We start from the raw sequence: 20,955 nt of genomic DNA on the forward strand, positions 1-20,955 counted from the left end.
AAAAGGAAATGAATCCTGATTTACTGTGCTTAGTTAAATCATTAGGGTAAATATTTTAAATGGTACTTTTTTAATAATAGATTATAACATGTATATTTTTGGTGAATATGTCTATATGGTACAGAGTATTTGAAGTTAAAACATACCCAGATTAAAATATTCTGAGCAATGAAGCTGTTTAGTCCAATCTTCCCCACAAAGTGGCTATGAAAATAAAATGGTGGGGGAAGTCTATGAGCATAAACTGACATGAAATACATAAATATTATTTATTGCATGTTTTTACAGCTAACAGAAAAATCAGATTTCAACAATGACAGAACCTGCCTTTTCTTTAGATAATTTATTTTTTGAAGGACCGGGCCCAAAGCAAATGTAAGTTGGCTCAGTGATTGGTGAAAAATACTGATAATTTAAATTATGGTGTCAATGAAGGCAGATAGGTAATGCAGTATTGGCTGAATACAGAGCTAATCATATATGCTTTCTGTACAATGAAATGCCAATCTCCATTACATTAATTGAATATCTCTGTTTAAAAATGGTTGTTTTAGAAATAATTTAAAGCTGTTACTTTCATCCTTTAGATTCTATAGGCTATACTGATACAGCTTTGAACATTTATTCCACAATAAATAATTTGTTTTATTATATATTTAATACTTTTTGGAGTGTCAATCATCTTACTAATTCATTCTGCATCTAAACTGTTTTCCACATGTAATATAGGTTAGTTGTACAAGCAGAAAACCTGTGGGCTTTGGAATTATGGTTGGCCACAACATAGCAAATTCATATTTAACTGAAGTGGGTTAATATTAACATAAACCTTAAATGTTAAATATAATACTTTTTACTCAAGTGTAATATTAAAAGAGCAAATTTAGAAGTCAATATGTTTGGTTGTTTCTTAGCAATTTGGATGGAACATCTTAAAGGTATTTTTTTTTTTTTGTGTATGCATATTTTGAAAGGTATCTAGAAAATGAAGAGCCAACAAACTGGGATCTTGCACCTGTTCCATCTGTTTTCGAAATTCCACCCACTCATGAGCTACAAATGGATTTTGCAAAAATTAACCAAAAAGGTAGAATCTGTGATTAGGATTAATATGACAACTCATAAAAGTTAAAATAGAAAATAAAATTTAGTATTTTTGTTTTAGACAGCTTCTCCTGATAATCATAGGAAATTAAATCAGGATGAATGTAGATAATATACAATGATGCTTCTATAACTCTATTTAATAATCCTATTTGCTACTTATTCCAGGAGAAAACTCGTTTTTGGCATCAATGGTAATACTCTTCCTTAGACAAAACAGCCTCTGAGCTGCAGCACAAAGGTGTAACTGTTCCAGGAAGCCTCAGCCTAGAGTGCCACATGAAGTCACAGCTGACGCAGCAGTAGGGTGCAAAGCTGCAGCTGCCCCAGGAAGCTCTAGTTCAGTGTTTCTCAACCTTGGTGACTTTAAGTCCTGTGGACTTCAACTTCCAGAATCCCCTAGCCAGCTGGCTGGGGAATTCTGGGAGTTGAAGTCCACAGGACTTAATGTCACCAAGATTGAGAAACACTGCTCTAGTTGCACCAACTAGGCAGTGCCGTGTGAATCCATAGCCATCCCCAAACATTGAAATTACCCTACTCTGGCCCAGCAATGCAGCACAAAGCCCTACTGCCTTAGCCCAGTCCCAGTCCCAGTCCCAGTCCCATTTGCCCTCAGTGACCTGCTCTCTCAGGCCTTTCCCAGCCACCCTCCACTCTATTGCCCCAGCCACTCTCATCATCTTCTTGCTCCTGCTGCTGACTAACCATACCCTGCCTGGTTCTTTGTTGGGTAGCTGCTGGTCACATGCAAGCCTATTTTATCATTCTTGTGGTAATTCATACATTTAAATGAATAAAATAAATATTTTTAAATCACACTATGTGATATTTGCTTTGGGGTTGAAATCAGCTCAAAATTATTTATTTTGAATAGAAGGTTCGCATGCTTCAATGTATGAATTTCTTCTGAAATGTCAGTTCTATAAAAAGAGGAGGAATCCCTTTCTTTTAGATTTTCTTCATTTTACCGTGGTGTTCTGAATGTATATTTTAAAGTGAAACCAAGTTTGAATTTATAATTTGCTATGTACATTTTGCAAGAATATTATGCATGACAGATGCATATAAGACATAAAAATGTGTTATCCATGTAAGGTAAAGATAAAGGTATCCCTCGCACATATGTGCTAGTCGTTCCTGATGAGGGGGTGATGCTCATCTCTGTTTCAAAGCCAAAGAGCCAGTGCTGTTCTAAGACATCTCCGTGGTCATGTGGCCGACATGACTAAAAAGCGCACAGAACGCTGTTACCTTCCCACCATAGATGGTTCCTATTTTTTTTAACTTGCATTTTTACATGCTTTCTAACTGCTAGGTTGGCAGAAGCTGGGACAAGTAACGACAGCTCTATTATGTGGCGCTAGGGATTCGAATTGCCAAACTGCCGTCCTTTCTGATTGACAAGCTCAGCGTCTTAGCCACTGAGCCACCATGTCCCTTATCCATGTAAATTTTTTAAAAAATGAATACCATATAATCATTATTGAACTGATAGATTAATAACAAGCATGATATTGTGTATTTTAGAAGACTTTTTACAAAGAGAATTATAGTAACTACAGGCTAAATTTGGGGCAGATATAACATTTTGGGGGCAACAGCTTGGAATGAGATCCATTGTTCTCCATGTCTTGATTAGAACATAAGCAGAACTTGTTTTATAGAGTCCTTTGGAAAATAAATATCAATTAATTTTCCAGAAGATGATGGTGATGAAAGTGCTTACTCAACATTCAGGAAAAGGTATGATTCTATGCCAATTTTAATAATTATCAGAACTATATTACTATTCTTTTAAATGTAAAATATCTGGGAACACTTTTTTTTAGTATAGTAGTTGGATTTGCCTTAGGCAAAACACCTTTTATAAGAGTTTAAACACATAATTTAGTTTATTATTTAGTTAAAAACCAGCTGATTTGCCAAAAAGTCTATGGAGATTCTTAATCATCTAGGTCATGGTTGTCCCAAAGATGCTTTTTCTAAAAGGCAATTTGACTTTCTTGTTTTTTTTCTTTGAAATCATCCCAAGAAAGTTCCACACCTGTTTACACTCTGATTCAGATACTTCTGAAAATACAAATCAATCACCAAGTAACCTCAATGACTCTCAGAGAATTAAGTACTGAATCTCAGAGTGCTAACAACCAGATGACTGCAAATAATATAAATCCTTCCATTCCCACCAGTCAATTAGAACTGAAGAAGCTTCTTGGAAGAGAAGTGAAACATTTCACTTTTGGGACAACTGATTTGCCATCACACTTCAGTTTGCTCACAAAGACATAATCCTGTGGCATTTTACAGGATATAGATTTTGTAACCCAATCTTCATAGAAGTTAGTCATAAAAATTTTACTACATGAATGGGAATGTAACATCCCATTACTGTGGTATTAGAAAGTGGTCTTTGGTGATTTAGGATACTAGATTGTCCTTTTTCAGGAATTTGTTCTGAAAGTCTAAGTAACTTTTAGCTAGGAAGAGTTCATTTTAATGTGAACTTGATGAATCCTGATTCTCAGGAATACATATTTTTAATGTTTAGCAATCATTGAGTTTTTCCTTCATTAAGTATCCAGATATAAACAATGTAATGAAATGAAAACAAAAAAAGGAGTATGTTAGAATGAAATATTTTGTTACCTTCTGTTTTCTTCTTCAGTTCTTTGAAAACTTTGGAATACTTATTCTTGCAATATCCAAATATTATTTTTCAGAAGCTCAGTAGAAATGGATGTTATGGTGGGCTGAAAAAGCAAGATATATATGAGAGATGATCTGAGTAATACCTGTCAACAAGAGAACATACAATACTTACATGTACTGCTAATGGACCAGTCAATTAAATAATCAAAGTTATATACCGTATTTTTCAGAGTATAAGACGCACCGGAGTATACGACGCACCAAGATTTTGAAGAAGCAAATTTTTTTAAAAAGGTTTTGCACTCTGCAAACCTCCCAAAAATGGCCCATTTTTCGCGAAAATGGTCCTTTTTTTTAAAAGGGCATGAATAGCCTTTAGGCAGCTTGTAGAGTGCTCCTCGGGGGTGCCCCCCCAAAAGAGCAAAAAACACCCCCATTTTTTGTCAAAAAAAATGGCTGTGCAGAACCTTTAGAAGGCTTATAGAGTGCACCTGGGTGTGGGCAAAATTGAGCAAAAAAACGGCCTGTTTTTCTCTCATTTCTGCTCTCCCCAGCCCCCAGGAGCATTCTGAAAGCCTCCTAACAGCTTTACACAGTCATTTTGGTGAAGGGGTGGGGTTTCAGGAGGCAAAAAATGCTGTATTCAGTGTATAAGATGCACCCCGATTTTCAGCCTCTTTTTTGAGGGAAAAAGTTGTGTCTTAAACTCTGAAAAATTCAGCAAGTTGTTTATAAGGTTTTAAAATTAATTATTAGAAACAATGCAACACAGCAAATATATATAATTGTCATATAAAAAGTGTGGTTATGTATATTATAAAAAAATCCTTTACATTCCTTACAGATTATTTAAACCAACTTCTTATACATATGCAAATAATGCCAGTACAAAGATAGAAATGGATACATACTGCAATATTATTAACAACAAAGAGATGAAAAAAGACTTATGGAAAAATGATATGCAGATAGCCCAAAATTCAGATTTTAATTATCTTTCTATAAATAATACTTTTTCTGCTTCTGCAAATACAAAAGAAATTAAAAAAGCACCATCATTTCCACGTATTTCAGACATCTCTAGTACAGAAGGTAAATTATATTTTTTTCTACACTTTTTCCGGCAAAAGGTACTTAAATTACAGTTCTCCTGAAACAACTATGAATAATGTATGTTCATGAACAGAATCAGATTCAGAAACAGGTTAATATATTAGAATTATGTAAAACAAAAGTTAGGATTAGGGCTACACTACTTATGTAAAAGATAAATTGGATAAATTAAGTAAATTAGATAAACACAAATCAGAAAAAAAATGAATCGCAAAAAAATATACATAAGCTAGATAGTTGTTGTAATAGGGTACAAGAAAATGCCAGTCATGCAGACTTGAATATTCCTCTATTTTAAGACAAATTGATTATGATTATTTATACCTTCACATATTCTTTTCTCTTTTGCTTCCATTCTTATAGTTTGATCTAGTTATATAGCCATGAAGAAATATTAAAGTATAAGTGGTCCTTGTTTAACAGCCACTCATACAGCGACCATTCAAACTTACAACAATGTTGAATGAGTGATACTTACAGTAGGACCAATGCACAGTTATGATACTGCAGTATCCTGTGGTCATGTGATCACCATTTGTGACCTTATTGACAAGCAAAGTCAATGGGGAAACTGACAGGAGGTTACAAATGGCAGTCACCTAACATGCTTAGCAATAGCATGGGATTCACTTAATGATAGCAACCTGAAGTGCCAGAACTTGTGATCTCATGTGATTTCAGTACCAGTTACCATCATTTACTCAAGACTACTTGAATGACATTTTAAAAAACCTAACTGTGCAGGGATTTGGGGTACAGTGTAGGGGTGGGTTCTGGCTGCTGCTACTGCCGGTTTGCTCAGGGAAGTGCTTCATGCATGCTACGCGCGCATGTGCAGTACTAAAAAAAATGCTTCTGCACATGGGCAGAAGCAAAAAATAAGATGGTGGTGCCTATGGTGCCGCCGAGAGAACCTGTTTGGAGGCATGGCAGGCCAAGCTACTACTACAAACAGTCCTAACTGGTAGGAACCCACCTCTGGTATAGTACTATCAATTCAAAGATATATGTCTTTTCTGTCTTAGAGGTTTACTTGATAACAAGAAAGTATGGAAGGAATAGTGTGAAAGCACAGATGATTACTTACAAAATCCTGTAAATCAAGAAGGTTTGATTATATCAGAAAAGCAACAATTATAAAGATTAAGTTAGGGTTAGAAATTATTTACATTGGAATAGGAATATATTTTATTTATGCCTTCAAATAAGCTTTTTACAAACATTATCTTCTTGTAAATTACATTTTGTGAATATGTTTGTTGTACTGTATAAACCATGGAATCATAATTTGCAGATTTCAAATTAATACAAAATACTTGTCTCACCAGATAACCCTTTGGAAAATTTTAGATTCAAGAAAAATTGGTCCAAAGTATTTTGTTTTAATTTGATAGTCCTTTCCAGTTCCTGTACAAAAGCTGACTGGACTAGATGTTAAAAGTTTCTCTGACATCAGAAATGGCATATTTGTTTATCATACCAGGAAACAGCTGACAAGTAACTTTCTCCTTCACCACTTCATTGCTATTCCCAGTATTGGTTTCCTCTGTCACTTACTTTATTGATGGGGCTGACTTCAACAATCACACCAACCAACAGCAATGTTACATCATTACCAATGGGATTACAGCTTGTCCTCAGCATGTCTATTAACCTAGCAAGCTGTAATATTGGCAATTTTTATTGGAAATTTTTCATGTTGTAAACATATCAAGATTTGTACAGGTTATCAATATTTAATCTACCCTCTCCCAGTGATTAATTTGCACAACCAAGTACAACTAGGTCAGAATCTAACCTATTATGTTTTATTTGTGCTGTTTAAATAAATATTGGCTAAGATCAAGTATAATATGTATGTGAATAAGAAAGAAAGAAAATTAAATCTAGTATTTGTTTTGTTTTGTTACTAGTAATATCTAAAAATGACTCCGTGGTTTTGAGGCCTGTGACTGAAATCCGTATCCTTTTATAAGTTATTGCTATAACTATATAACATTTCTTGGATGTAAATAATAGCACTTTTAAAATCCAAAAATTCATCATGTGGGAAAGGGATTCCTATATATGGCTGCATAATATCAGGAAAGCTAATTGAGCAAACTCATCATTATGGCAAGGGTCATTATCCACAGTAAACATCTCTATGTTATTCATAGATTGTGTACTATTATATGGCTTTAGCGGTCCACTAGCATGGCAGGGTCATTGGATTAGTTTACCCATATAAATGAATAATGTTTATGTTTGGTAACTTAATCAGTAATTTTATAAATATTTACTATAGAGTTTCGTCAAGACATCTGTTTTCTTCTTTCAGTTTTTTCTTGCATTTTCTCCTTTGTTTTAAGACCTACTTTTTGAAATGAAATGATTGTGGAAAATTAGAAGGTTTTATTCTTATGTTTAGATAAAATTGTACCATGCTTCACTAAATGTCTCCTTAATACAAGTTTTAAGCCACTCAATTTAGAAATATTTTCAAAGAGTTCCCTTATTTTAATTTTATTCAGTCTAAGGCTTTGGATGATGTAAGTATGACCTAATTATTATAATACTGATATTAAATTATTCTTACATTCTCAGGAAGTAATTATAACAGAAACTAAAACAAAAAAATAATCAGACGTAGCCATCCATCCTTAACACCCAAATGCTCTGCAAAATAGTAGGATCTTAAGCACCTTCTTCAAGACCAGGAAGTTAGGGTGGAAATGCAGCATCGCACTATATTATGTTCCAGAAATTTGCACATTGTTGTCTTCTATCAAAATATATCTCCGCTAGTACTTATAGCAGCATGCTAAAATCTCAATAAACCTCCTTTTCTTGCTGTAGCCCTTGCTAAAGCAGCAAAGAAATAAATATTTTTAGAATATAATGAGTAAATTTATAAGATATCTTTTCCAAAATCTCTTTAGATGTCATAATTGCCCAAAACTACAATCGAATGAAGTTTTTAATTTAACGGGATTTACCTTTTAATAAACATTATAAGATCATACCATAAGCAATTTATAAAGGACAATAACGTATTTCAAACTCCTATATTGATAGGAATGTATATGATTAACAAGTTTTATTGTATATTTGTAAAGACAGATTAAAAATTAAAGATATTTATCTGTTGAAAGACTCAAATCCAGGAAGCCCCCACTGCGCAAAATCTGCACAACAATTTTAACATTGATTCCCAATGGAAAGTAAAGTGGGCCGCTGAATGCTCAGACATAGGTAGACATATAAAGGTGCCATACTTTGACCTAACATGCCAACAATGGACAATCCTGAGTAGGATTTGTACCTCACACTGCATCTGCCAGCATTCTTTATATAGAAGGGCATAGTATATTCCCCTCAGTGTGATTACAGGGTCCCACATCAACTGTAGATCACATTGTGACCTGTTATAAGCTGAGGACATATACCTGTCCAGTATCTGATTTTTTAAATATAAGTGATGCTGTGCTTCAATGGTTAGATAGCCTAGACCAGTGATGGCAAACCTTTTTGTAAAGGTATGCCAAAATTGTGTGTCTGTGTGCTATCGTGCACGCGTGCCCAGACCCACAATGGAATGCACCCCACCCACTTGCGCATGCGTGTGCAACCCCCCTGGAGCCTCTGAAGCCTGTGGAAAGTGAAAAATGGACCCAACAGCCAACTAGAAGTTTCGAAACAATCCATTTCTGCCTTCTGGAGAGCGCTTCAGGGGGGCTGGAGGGGGGCGTTTTCACCCTCCCCAGGCTTCAGGAAAGCCTCCGGAGCCCAGGAGGGTGAAAAACAGGACCAACAAGTCAACCAGAAGTTCGGAAACAAACTTCCGGTTGGCCCGTTGGGCTTGTTTTTCTACCTCCCCAGGCTCCAGAGGCTTTCCTGAAACTCGGGGAGGGCAAAAATGGCCTCCCCTGCCCCCCCCCCCGAAGGCTAAAAATCAGCTGGACAGCACACACATGCACATCGAGGTGACGACTGGCGTGCCAGCAAATATGGCTCTGTTTACCACCTGTGGCACGCGTGCCATAGGTTCACCATCACAGACCTAGACATTTATACTTAAACATAGTTCTTTTTAATATTTGCGTTTTATTGTGCTTTACTAATATAGGTGAAATGTTAATATATATTGCTAGTCCATGTGTGATATGTCATGTGCTAAATAAATAAATAAATAAATTGCATATAATTTTTTCTCCTATGTGCACTATTTCCTCCTTGGACTTGAGAAGTGGTTTTATGTTAGCAATGCTGTTTCAGACCATGCCACATAATCATTTTAAATAGCTTATATTCTTCACAATTGTTCAGTGCCAAATGCAAAGAAAGAAAGAAAATATTCTGGTTTAGGCTCCTTTGCTTCTCATGTTTCTTAAAAAGTGAGTTTTTAAAAAGTCAAAATGGATGTTGTTGGCTGTTGTGCTATATTTTACTATTTGTTACTATTTTGTAGATTCTTTACACAGACAGAAATTTTGTAATCTGTGCACCAACTGGTTCTGGGAAAACTGTGATGTTTGAGCTTGCAGTTACCAGATTATTAATCAAAGTGCCAATACCTTGGTTAAATATTAAAATTGTATATAGTAAGTATACTACTTGTTAAAATTATTATTACTGGTCATAAAACTATTTTGTTTTTGCTTGTTTTGATTATTCCATGTAACCTTATGGCAGCAAAAAAAACCTATGTTTATGTATTTTAATGATGATTTATTTATTTGTTTGTTTTAGAGTTGTACATAATGTGGTTTTGATTTATCTTTTCATAGGTCTTGCTTTGGAAGGCCCCTTTGGCCAGTAGTTAGAAACTTATGCCCCTTTGTCATATGATTAAGTTAGTAAGGTTGCAGATATAGGAAGATCTTCCTCCAAAGCTTAGTCTTCTGGTCTAAATTTTGCTTCTCTCACTTTATACTGGAAATTCTTCCTACACAGAGAAAAGTGGCCCTTGTTTTAAGCAGGCAGTGATATGTAACGATTGGACTGCACTCTTTCTGCACTGCACAGAGAGGCAGAAATAGTTCTGCTCAGAAAGTGGGATTTTCTTTGCTTTCATTGCCCTTTTCTATTAAAACACTTATTTTGTAAATGTATAGAAACTACTAAACCAAAAAAGTATGCTCTTTAAAAAACTTTAGAGAAAAGTTTTAAAGAGTATACAGTTAAGGCTCGGTGAAAAAAGTAGAAGACATAGTATATGAAAAATCATTGTAGTATATCCCTAAAAGGAATTGGGACATTCAAAGAAATTTGAAGTTGTGAGGGGGGTGGGGGGAGTAGAAAAGTATTGGAGATATTGTACTGGATTTATTTTGTGAGTGTCTTGTTCTCTCACAAAACTTGGTATTGTTTTTAGTGGCTCCAATAAAAGCTCTCTGCAGTCAGCGCTTTGATGATTGGAAAGAAAAATTTGGACCCATTGGACTCATCTGTAAGGAGCTAACAGGAGATACAGCAGTGGATGATTTATTTGAGATACAGCATGCTCACATTATTTTGACTACACCAGTAAGTTTCAAAAATTAGTTAATGTTGCTTTGTTGACTAGAAATATTCAGTACCATTCAAGTTATATTTTTGTTTAGAAATAAGTCAGATCAATCTCCAGTTGATTTATCTATAGTTTCACTATGATTTGGTCACAAGGCATGCATGAAAGGCTTCTTTGCTGCTGCATATAGTAGCATCAGCTACACAATGATTATATCTGAAAAGTGAAAATGCAGCATTACTTCATACAATGCATTAGATTACTCTGAAATGCTGTTTGAATTTCATCTGCGGTACTTTAAAAAAAATAAAAATGCTGCTAGCTTTTAGAAAACAAAACAAAACAAAAACATATTGAAAGAATTGTTAATATTTATAATGCTAAAGCTGATTGCTAGGCGTAGTAATAATAGTGATTGACAGTTCCAACAGTATTTTAATCCTATAAAACAGATGAATTTAGATTGTACTACAATATTATTATTTTTTCTATTATCCTTTAGGAAAAGTGGGATAGCATGACTAGAAAGTGGAGAGATAACTCTTTAGTTCAGCTAGTGAGACTTATCCTCATTGATGAGGTAAAGTAGTAACTGATGAGTTAAAATATAATGATGGAAAGCAGTAGATGTTTTAGATGTTGTATTTAATTCCGTAGGTACATGTTGTAAAAGATGAGAGCCGTGGTGCTACTCTTGAAGTTGTGGTCAGCCGGATGAAAACTATTCAGTCTTCTTTTCTACAAAGTTCTGACAATCCTAGCACAGTATTTCCCATGAGATTTGTGGCAGTTTCTGCAACGATTCCAAATGCAGAAGACGTAAGAAACATGAATTAACTTTTTTTAATATGTTATACTTTATACTTAAGATTTCAAAAAGATTTTTCTCTCTCTTTTCAGCTGCTTGCTATCCAAAATCAAATATCCCAAAAAGAAAGGAAAGGAAAGGACAATTATAGTACTTTGAATTTAAAAAGCTATGCTGATTGGGCAAACTCTGTAGTTCTCTCATATTTGTTGAATATAGATACAGGTTACAGTACTGGCAATCTAATTATGACAATCTAATTGTGTTCCAAAATGCATTGATGTGTCATAAGTTTGTAATGTACAGTATGTGCTTAGCACAGTGAATGTTTCTGTTTCACACTGTCATCTCTATTCAATTGCACAAGTCAGTGTCTACTCTTAGCATAAGCTAGCATAAGCATAGCTAGACTAGTGCCTTCAACTCTTCCAGTAGTAGATTTTTGCATAATATGTTCAATATATTACAATTTCAATGTCATTTTTACCTGAATTGAGAATTCTGGATGACTATTCTATGAACCATTTGTTTGTTTTATGGGCTATTCATGATATGATCAAGAGTTTTCTCCAACACCAAAGCTCAAAAATGGCCAAAACGTTTTCTGTCCAGCATATTCAAAGTCCAACCTTTGCTTCCATAGCCTGTCCTGGGGGGAACTATTGCTAACATGGTTCTGGTCTTCGTAGGTAGGACTCTTCACAGCACCTTGCCAAATAGTTGATTCATTTCATCTTTCACTGTGTTGAGCTTTCCTATGTTTATGCTTCTGACAGTCCATATTCCCACAGTAGCTCTCTTTTTGCAACTTTGGTTTTTTTTGTCCCTGTGTAGCAACATTAGCATAATGTACCATTTGTACTGCAAAAAATCTCAAGCTTTTGCTCAATAGAATATTTAAGTGCTATCCAATCTGAAAGAGCCAGCACTGTATCATCAATTACTTCATTTTGTCTATCCACATGATTTTCTTAGTAAAATGTGTGTTTATCTTTACTTTCTTTCACATTGTATAAAATTATCCATTTGCTATTGTCACTAAAATGATCTTCCACCACCAGCATGTTCCTACACTGTTGCTGCTTGTTTAACCTTGGATGACCCTTTTGGGACTTAGTACAATCCCTACATTGTTCACTCCTCCCTTTTTTTTATTTACTTACTTACCTCCCTTGCAGGAACACTCCCCATCATAATGAGGCAGAACAGGAAGACTTGAAGGGAGAATTATATATTCACAGCTTCGTTTTCTTCCTAAAACCTCAGTCAGCAAGGTTTTTGCATCAATTTTAGTCCAATAGTATACTGCTTGGTAATTCACATCCTGATCCTTTCTCCTGCTTTGAGGGAATACATTTGAGTGTTTCTGCTGCCAGCATCTATTTTCCAGGGGACACTTCATCTGATGTTCATACCATGAATTATTGTATTTGCAACTTGTTCCACTGGTAAAGGGCTCATTCAATCAATTTTGTCCCTCATGATGTCTAGCCTGAATCTGTTTCACTGTAGTTATACCAATACAATACAATAGCAGAGCTGGAAGGGACCTTGGAGGTCTTCTAGTACAATCCCCTGCCTAGGCAGGAAACCTTATACCGTTTCAGGCAAATGGCTATCCAACATCTTCTTAAAGACTTCCAGTGTTGGGGCATTCACAACTTCGGGAGGCAAGTTGTTCCACTGATTAATAGTTCTAACTGTCAGGAAATTTCTCCTCAGCTCTAAGTTGCTTCTCTCCTTGATTAGTTTTCACCCATTGCTTCTTGTTCTACACTTAGGTTCCTTGGAGAATAGTTTGACTTCCTCTTCTTTGTGGCAACCCCTGAGATATTGGAACACTGCTCCCCTAGTCCTTCTTTTCATTAAACCAGACATACTCAGTTCCTGCAACCGTTCTTCATATGTTTTAGTCTCCAGTTCCCTAATCATCTTTGTTACTCTTCTCTGCACTCTTTCTAGAGTCTCCACATCTTTTCTACATCGTGGCGACCAAAACTGAATGCAGTATTCCAAGTGTGGCCTTACCAAGGCATTATAAAGTTGTATTAACACTTCACGTGATCTTGATTCTATCTCTCTGTTTATGTAGCCTAGAACCGTGTTGGCTTTTTTGGCAGCTGCTGCACACTGCTGGCTCATATTTAAATGGTTGTCCACTAGGACGCCAAGATCCTTCTCACAGTTATAGTTTTAACCATTAATAAAGAGTAAGTTCATCTCTCTTCTGTGACAGCTCTTCAGATATGACTTGCAGTCATTGTTATATCTCTCCTGATCCTATAATGCATCAGACTACTATATTTTAAAATGAAAGAATCTAAAAGTGAAATTTAACCTTAATCTTACTTAAGATAGAAGTGATTTCTCTCACTATTATCCAGCTAGCTTGTCCTAAGTAATCTCGACTCCCATACCTTGCAACCTTCAATCAGAGTTGTAGAAGCACTTCCTCTTAGCTCCTCTTGGCTCCCTACAGATTTTTGGTTTATGCCTCAATTCATTATCTTACCTCAAATGCCAAAATACTTTGGCCTGCTTTTACCATGGGTTCCACCCTGATCATGTAGAAACTTTTATTGTTCCTGCAAATAGTGCTTTTATGTTCTCAAAAGATTTTCGTGGCTCAGATGTGCTGCCCTTCCATAGTTGCAGTTCAGAAATGATTATCTTTGCTATTACTACAATCCCTCCTGCTCAAGCATCTCTTGGTTGTGTGTTTTCCCTAGAAACTAGTCTATTGAACCCGTGTTGTTATTTTTCCAGTCTTCATTTTGCTTACATTTTTCTGCAATAGAAAGAAAATCTTCTATGTTTTCTTTCCATTGGTCTTTTCTGAGTAATCTGCTTCTTTTCACGACTAGCTACCTCCCTGCTATTTGTCTCAAAATAACTTTTTTTAAACAAAACAGGGAATTTCCTCCTGGTTTTCCTCAGGAAAATTCTGTCAGCATTATTGCTACCTGCCAGTGGCCAGAATACCAGAAACAACATAATATTTGGCCTTTATAGCTAAAAAGAAGAAGACGAAGAAGTTATCCCAATTTGCATGTATATGGCTTGCATTTATAGTCATGGATTCTCCTGCCTATTTGCTCAGGCACCTAGGATATCTGTACTGCCTATTTGGATGAATGTGGAGGAAGGAACGGTTTGCTATGTCCTACTTGAGTAAATAAGGGATCACTCATTTACTACGTAATGCTTATTTCTGATTCCCGTTTTGCCTGGAATAGCAGTAAATCAGTGCAAGTGACTTGAATATTATACAGAACATCTAATGTCTTGAATATAGAAAACATTCTCCACTCACCCATCTTCATATAAAGTAGAAAGCACTCTATGATACCAGAAAGATAGGCATGTAAGCAGTATTTAGCTGTATTAGCTGGTAAATCTTGGTAAAAATTCTGGAACAGTACTTTGTATTCATGACACAGACAAGCACACTGAATACCCAGTACAGTAAATCTAAAAATATTTGTGCCAGTGGAGCTTTCATGATTAAAGTACAGTTACTCTTGAGCAAGTCCTTTCAGACTGCAGCCCAAGGCATTTTTTTTCCAATTTCAATCCTAACATGTTTTCTTTTCCTTTAAAGATTGCAGAATGGCTTTCAGATGGCAAGAGGCCTGCTGTATGCCTGAAAATAGATGAAAGACACCGTCCAGTGAAGCTGCACAAAGTTGTGCTTGGATTTCCCTGCAGTAGCAATCAAACTGAATTCAAATTTGACTTAACACTTAACTATAAAGTAGCTAGTGTTATTCAAACATATTCTGAACAAAAGCCAACACTTGTGGTATGCATGACAATTTCCCCCTTAACAATTGTCATGTTCTAGTGTATATTTCAGAATTATTATAAACAATCGGTTTTCTTATTTACAGTTCTGTGCCACAAGGAAAGGAGTTCAGCAAGCTGCTTCTGTACTAGCAAAAGATGCTAAATTTATTATGACTATAGAACAAAAACAAAGGTACCTTGTAGTGCAGGCTTTCTCCTGATTACAACATATGCATAGTCTATATGTAGCAAAATCTGTGCTTCTCATCAATTTATAACAGATTGTTATAGAATCAGCACCACCAAGTTGTTAGCATGTAGTGATTAGATAATGAAATGATTTTGCTAAGAATATTTTTCATAGGACTATTTCAGGGAATGCAAATTAATAGCATCAGACCACTTACTTATGATGTAATTAGATTCATCCTTTTGTAAAGTAATTGCTTTTGGAATATCTAAAATAAATCATCTCTCTGTGCTCTGCAGTTGTCATGTAGCAGATACCAGCAATTAGAGCATTAGTCCTGAATAGCTTCGTTGTTTTTCCAGTCACCCCGTAACAGTCTTAAAAATTCTTTAAAAGTACACTTCATTGATTTGCAGTCAATTTTTTTAAGCAATAATTTTACTGCTTTAATTGCATACTCCATATAAATATTTCTCTGTATGAGTACAGTAAAAAGTAATTTATTTGTTATTTCAATTTTATAGTTGCCCATCTCAAATAGATGATTTTGGGTGACTTACAATTAAAACAAAAAAAGAACAGTATAAAATATAAAATAATATAAAACCATATAATATTTATATAACACAATTCACAATCAAGGTATAAAACAAGCCAACAACACTCAACAAAACCATTGTATAGTTCTATTGCACAGCCAGGTCTCCAAGCCTTGTGAGAAAATATGTATTCATTGAAGAATAAAAAAGAATGCTGGTGTGAGAACAATTTTTAATGGGAACAGCTTTTTAAAAATGGAAAAATTATTTGTAGCCTTTTCGGAACTAAAAAAAATGTTTATTTATTGCTGTCATGAAATGAGTAAAAATATTTTAGTCTTATCACGTGATAAATGGAGTTGTCCTATTTTTCATCCTGGTCCAATTTGAAGTTTACCATGATGAAATCAAAGAGGGTGGATCAGATACCATCAATATGCGGACGATACTCAACTGTATCTGTCCGCCCCGTGCCAAATCAATGAAGCGGTTGACGTGATGGGCCGGGGTCTTGAGGCCGTTATGGACTGGATGAGGGTTAACAAGCTTGTGCTCAACCCAGAAAAGACCGAGTGGCTGTTGTGTTTCCCTCCCAAAGATTTGGCCAATATTCCAACACTTAGGCTGGGGGGTCAAATTCTACACCCCTCAGAGAGGGTCCGCAACTTGGGAGTCCTCCTGGATCCACAGCTGTCATTCGACCATCATTTAACGGCTGTGACCAGGGGGGCATTCGCCCAGGTACGCCTGGTGCGCCAGTTGCGACCCTACCTGAACCGGGAGGCCCTCACAACAGTCACTCGGGCCCTTGTGATCTCTAGGCTGGAATACTGCAATGTGCCCTTGAGGAGCATCCGGCGACTTCAGCTAGTGCAGAACGCAGCCGCGCGAGTGATTGCGGGTGCACCCCGATTCACCCGCATAACACCTATCCTCCGCGAGCTGCGCTGGCTACCTGTCGATCTCCGGATGCGCTTCAAGGTGCTATTAATCACCCATAAAGCCCTACATGGCAGTGGATCTGGATACTTGAGAGACCGCCTTCTGCCAATTACCTCCCTACGACCTATAAGATCCCATAGATTAGGCCTCCTCCGCATTCCATCGGCCAGCCAGTGTCGGCTGGCAACCACAAGGAGGAGGGCCTTCTCAGCAGTAGCCCCGACCCTTTGGAACGAGCTCCCCGTGGAGATTCGTACCCTCCCCACCGTCCAGGCCTTCCGCACTGCCTTGAAGAACTGGCTCGCCCGTCAGGCCTGGGGATAAGAATCGCTACCCCGCCCGAATGATGAATGGATGTTGCTTACTATTTTATTATATGTTGTTGTCTTAATGTTGTATTCCCCTCTCCTTGGTTTTCTGTGAGCCGCCCTGAGTCCCCTCAGGGAAAAGGGCGGCCTACAAATGCTAATAAAACCTATAATAAAACCTATAAAAATACTATTACTTTTTTGTACTTATTTAATGACTTATTGCAATTGCCATATTTTCTCATTTTCTCTTTACAAAGATTACAAAGATCTGCAAATTTAATAAAAGAAGCCAAGCTTAGGGGTATGTATGTTATACTAATTGGAGAAACTATAATTATTTCTGTATAAGGGGAAAAACCAATGTTTTAAGTTTGAATTTCATTTGTAGATCTTCTCATTTATGGAGTTGCTTATCATCATGCTGGAGTAGAAGTGTCTGATAGAAAAATAATTGAAGCAGCTTTTAATATGGGAGACATACCAGTTCTTTGTGAGTACAAGGCATTTCAAAATAAAAATATATTTTAATAACTTTATAGTTTTTTCTTTGACATACATAAGTACTTAGTGAACAGTGTATTGTCTGGGTCAATTTACTTTATACACAATACAACATAATGCTATTTAGGTATACATGGTAATAATCTTTCAACTTCTAACATTTACGGATGTATAGTAATTATAATATATTATGTAGCAGTATACATAATAATATTTTCCCAATTTCTAATCTATACCTCTATTTTCTAACCCTTAATAAAGCAAATATCATATTAAGAAGTATATTGTATCCATTAATATCTCTTGCCCTTTTTAATATTTCAATTCTTATTGACTTATTTTCTTTTGACCCCCGAAATATGGCTTTGGCCTTATTATCGGGGGGGGGGTTATTGTTTTGGGGGTGCAGGAGGCAGTGAGCATGGTCACCTTATGGCAGCTGTGTTGCTCTGCTTCGACAGCACAACACAGTCATTTGCCTGAGGCTGTGCCCACGTCCTCCTGTCCCCACACCAGGCTCTTCAGGAGCCATGACTGCCACCATCCCAGCACTGAGGATGGCTTCTTCTGCAGTTTCCAAACCCAGAATTCTGATGCTGAGTCTTCCAGGAGCAGGGGCAGAGAGTCCTCTGGCAGTGGCTGCTCTTGGAGTGCACCTCCTACTCTATAGTTGTGGCCTGGCTGCTGGAAGACTCTCTGCCCCAGCTGCCGGAAGACTCGGTAGCAGACGTCTGGGGTTTGGAAGCTGCAGAAGAAGCTATCCACAGTGCTGGATGAGAGGTGGCCCAAGTCGTGGTGCATCTGGTGGAGGGCAGAACAGGTACTTGCACACCCCCCTCTCCAGATGGGCAGAGCGCCACTCACTGACCCAGTGGTATCCCAGAGAAGCCAAGTCATAGGAACCGGGGGGAACAGATGCTCGCGTGGCTTGGTGCCTTCAGGAGACCGCTGGGTCAGTGAGTGGCGCTCTGCCTGACCAGAGGGGGGTGGGTTGGCATATATTTATGCCCACCCAAAAAAAATCTGGCATGGCCTTATTTTCAGGACATGTCATATTTTCGGGGAAAACACGGTATGAGGACAGAATATTTATCCCTTTTTCACTTAATAATATTGAAATTAAGACTCATGATGAGGTATTCTGTTTTTTACACTTTTATTTTATTTTTAATGTACTGTCATTTTTCATTTTTATTATAACTATAAAAGTCCAAAATTGGAAAAATCTGGGACTCTGGATTTCTGAGAGGGCCTGTTGGTAAATTAGTAATTTTTTTAAAATTGCTATTTCTATTTTGTTGCAGATTTTCTGAATTTTAGTTTGGCTGACTAACATCTTATAGATATTTCATTACGAAACTAGCAACATTATTAGTTTTTTGACCCAAACAAGTGATGTTTGTGAAATTTTATATGTGTGAACTCTACTACCTTGTTCAGAGCCCTGATGATGTTAGCTAATTCGGTAATGAAGCATTGAAAGAAGAAACCAAGATCAGCAAACAGCAATTTCTCAAAATTTTAATCCTGAGCTACACATATCTCCACTTTCTAGCCTTTTAGATGTATATGTCACTAGTGGACTAGATACTTAAACAGTTGCTGCATATGATATATGCAAAATGAAATGTCTCGCTACAACTTGAGATAATATTTCAGTATGCTTGTTTGAAATAATAGGGGTTGTGTCAGCAAAATATAATATATAATGTTATAAGATGGAGAATTGAATGAGTAAGCTTAAAACTTTTTTCTCACTTCATTGTATTGAAAGGGAGAAAGCCTAGTATGTTACAAAAATATACTTATATCCATACTTTTGTAAAACTCATCTCTTGTAACAAGTTCAGTATCTGATTTTTGCAGTTACTACTAGTACACTTGCCATGGGAGTAAATTTACCAGCACACCTGGTAGTTATAAAATCAACAATGCATTATGCTGGAGGAATGTTTCAAGAGTACAGTGAAACTGATATTTTGCAAATGATTGGGAGAGCAGGAAGACCTCAAGTAAGATGAATGTATCTTAAAGCAAGTTTTATATGGAATTAGTAAAAGTTGGCACTAATATGTTTGATTTTATGTGTATGTGCCTTGGAATCATTGCTCACTCTTAGTTACTGCCTGGATCAATCCCTGAAGATTTTTTGGCAAGCTTTCAGAATTGGTTTGCAACTGCCTGCTTCATAGGGCAGAGGGTATTACTGGACCAACGTCAAGCAGCAGGCTTTGTATCCAAGGGAGAATTAGAAGTCACAATCTTATTTTTCTAATCTAGTGCCTTAACTACTACACGTAACTGTTTTTCACATTTGATATATTGATTCTGTTGTAAATGAATGTCTGCCCATCTTATTGTCAAAGTTTTTATTAGCATATTAGAGCTAGTGTTGAATAATTAATATAACTATGTTTAAGAGAAAACATATAGTTACTAGGGTTTAAAATGGAAGGTTAAATGTTTCTGAATTAACAATAACATGTAAAAACATCAATAGGAAAAAAGAACTTTCATAAAAGTATTAGCAGTTCTTATTGCTTTTGTTAACACTAGCTAGAATATTCTAATTTTATATTTTAACTTTTTCAACTGATAAGCAAGGCTGCAAGAACAAATGTATGTGAAGTATAATGCTGGCAATTTTACTATTTTGTGCAACTTTCATATAAATTCTCTTCCTAGATAGAACTAAAACTTGATATTTTTAATGTTCATTCTATGAGTTTATGAAGAAATTGTTAGAGCCCATATTCCTTAGTAATCATCTCTTAAATGAGACCCCTGTTTTTATACTTATTTGTAATATTTTAATAGAGGGTGAAACATAATCCTTGCTCATTATCTTTGTAAAGTGTTTAATTGAATTAAAGTAAAAGTATTTCTACAACCTCTTTACATTTCAGAAATTCCCTTTTGGGATTTTGAATAGCAAATAAAAGACATGGGGGAATGTCTTGAATTAACATAATAATAATATGCTTTCCTAAAGCCTTCAGAATTATAAATCCCAAAGACCTTGGCTTGCTTACTTTCTATATGCTTGAAGGTGTATTGTATATATATTTTTTCCACAGTTTGATACAACAGCAACAGCAGTTATCATGACAAGGCTAAGTACAAGAGACAAGTATGTTCATATGTTAAATGGTGCAGATACAATAGAAAGCAGGTAATTTAAATTGTTTTTAGTATGTAGCTAGAAATGCTGCCCATATTTGTTTGATTATTGGAAAGAAATGTTTATTTAGGATCATGAAGATATGTCTATGAGGGGAAAGATTTAGAAAATCTTTGTCTTTTAGGCATGAACCAGAATAATAAGCAATAAGGCAAACAGACCACACAGTATTTTAACTGAATATTTACTGTAATAACATGAATGTAAGAGGAACAAGTTTATGTTGAAATCCTTTGTATGCAACCATTTGTAGTACAATAGTAATAATATGAGAGAATAAGAAAATACAAATGTTTATTTATTTTCTTTTTTTCCCTTAAGCATCTTAAAAGAAGCT

General features: G+C 36.0%; 1 protein-coding gene across 1 annotated transcript in view; it reads left to right on the forward strand.

The window, feature by feature from the left end:
• Positions 1-313: 313 nt before the first annotated feature.
• HFM1 (helicase for meiosis 1) overlaps positions 314-20,955 on the forward strand; it is a 53,575-nt gene continuing 32,933 nt past the window's right edge. The window contains 17 exon segments of the mRNA XM_087720751.1: positions 314-375; positions 975-1,087; positions 1,325-1,334; positions 2,758-2,850; positions 4,601-4,848; positions 6,783-6,830; positions 7,330-7,400; positions 9,320-9,452; positions 10,226-10,377; positions 10,863-10,940; positions 11,018-11,179; positions 14,770-14,970; positions 15,059-15,147; positions 17,194-17,237; positions 17,325-17,426; positions 19,304-19,449; positions 20,515-20,609. Coding sequence (XP_087576877.1) covers positions 314-375; positions 975-1,087; positions 1,325-1,334; positions 2,758-2,850; positions 4,601-4,848; positions 6,783-6,830; positions 7,330-7,400; positions 9,320-9,452; positions 10,226-10,377; positions 10,863-10,940; positions 11,018-11,179; positions 14,770-14,970; positions 15,059-15,147; positions 17,194-17,237; positions 17,325-17,426; positions 19,304-19,449; positions 20,515-20,609 — 1,847 coding nt within the window.

This window comes from Thamnophis sirtalis, unplaced genomic scaffold, assembly GCF_051295495.1.
Source record: "Thamnophis sirtalis isolate CommonGarterSnake01/CBP01778 unplaced genomic scaffold, rThaSir2_p1.2 scaffold_7, whole genome shotgun sequence".
Lineage (NCBI taxonomy): Eukaryota > Metazoa > Chordata > Lepidosauria > Squamata > Natricidae > Thamnophis > Thamnophis sirtalis.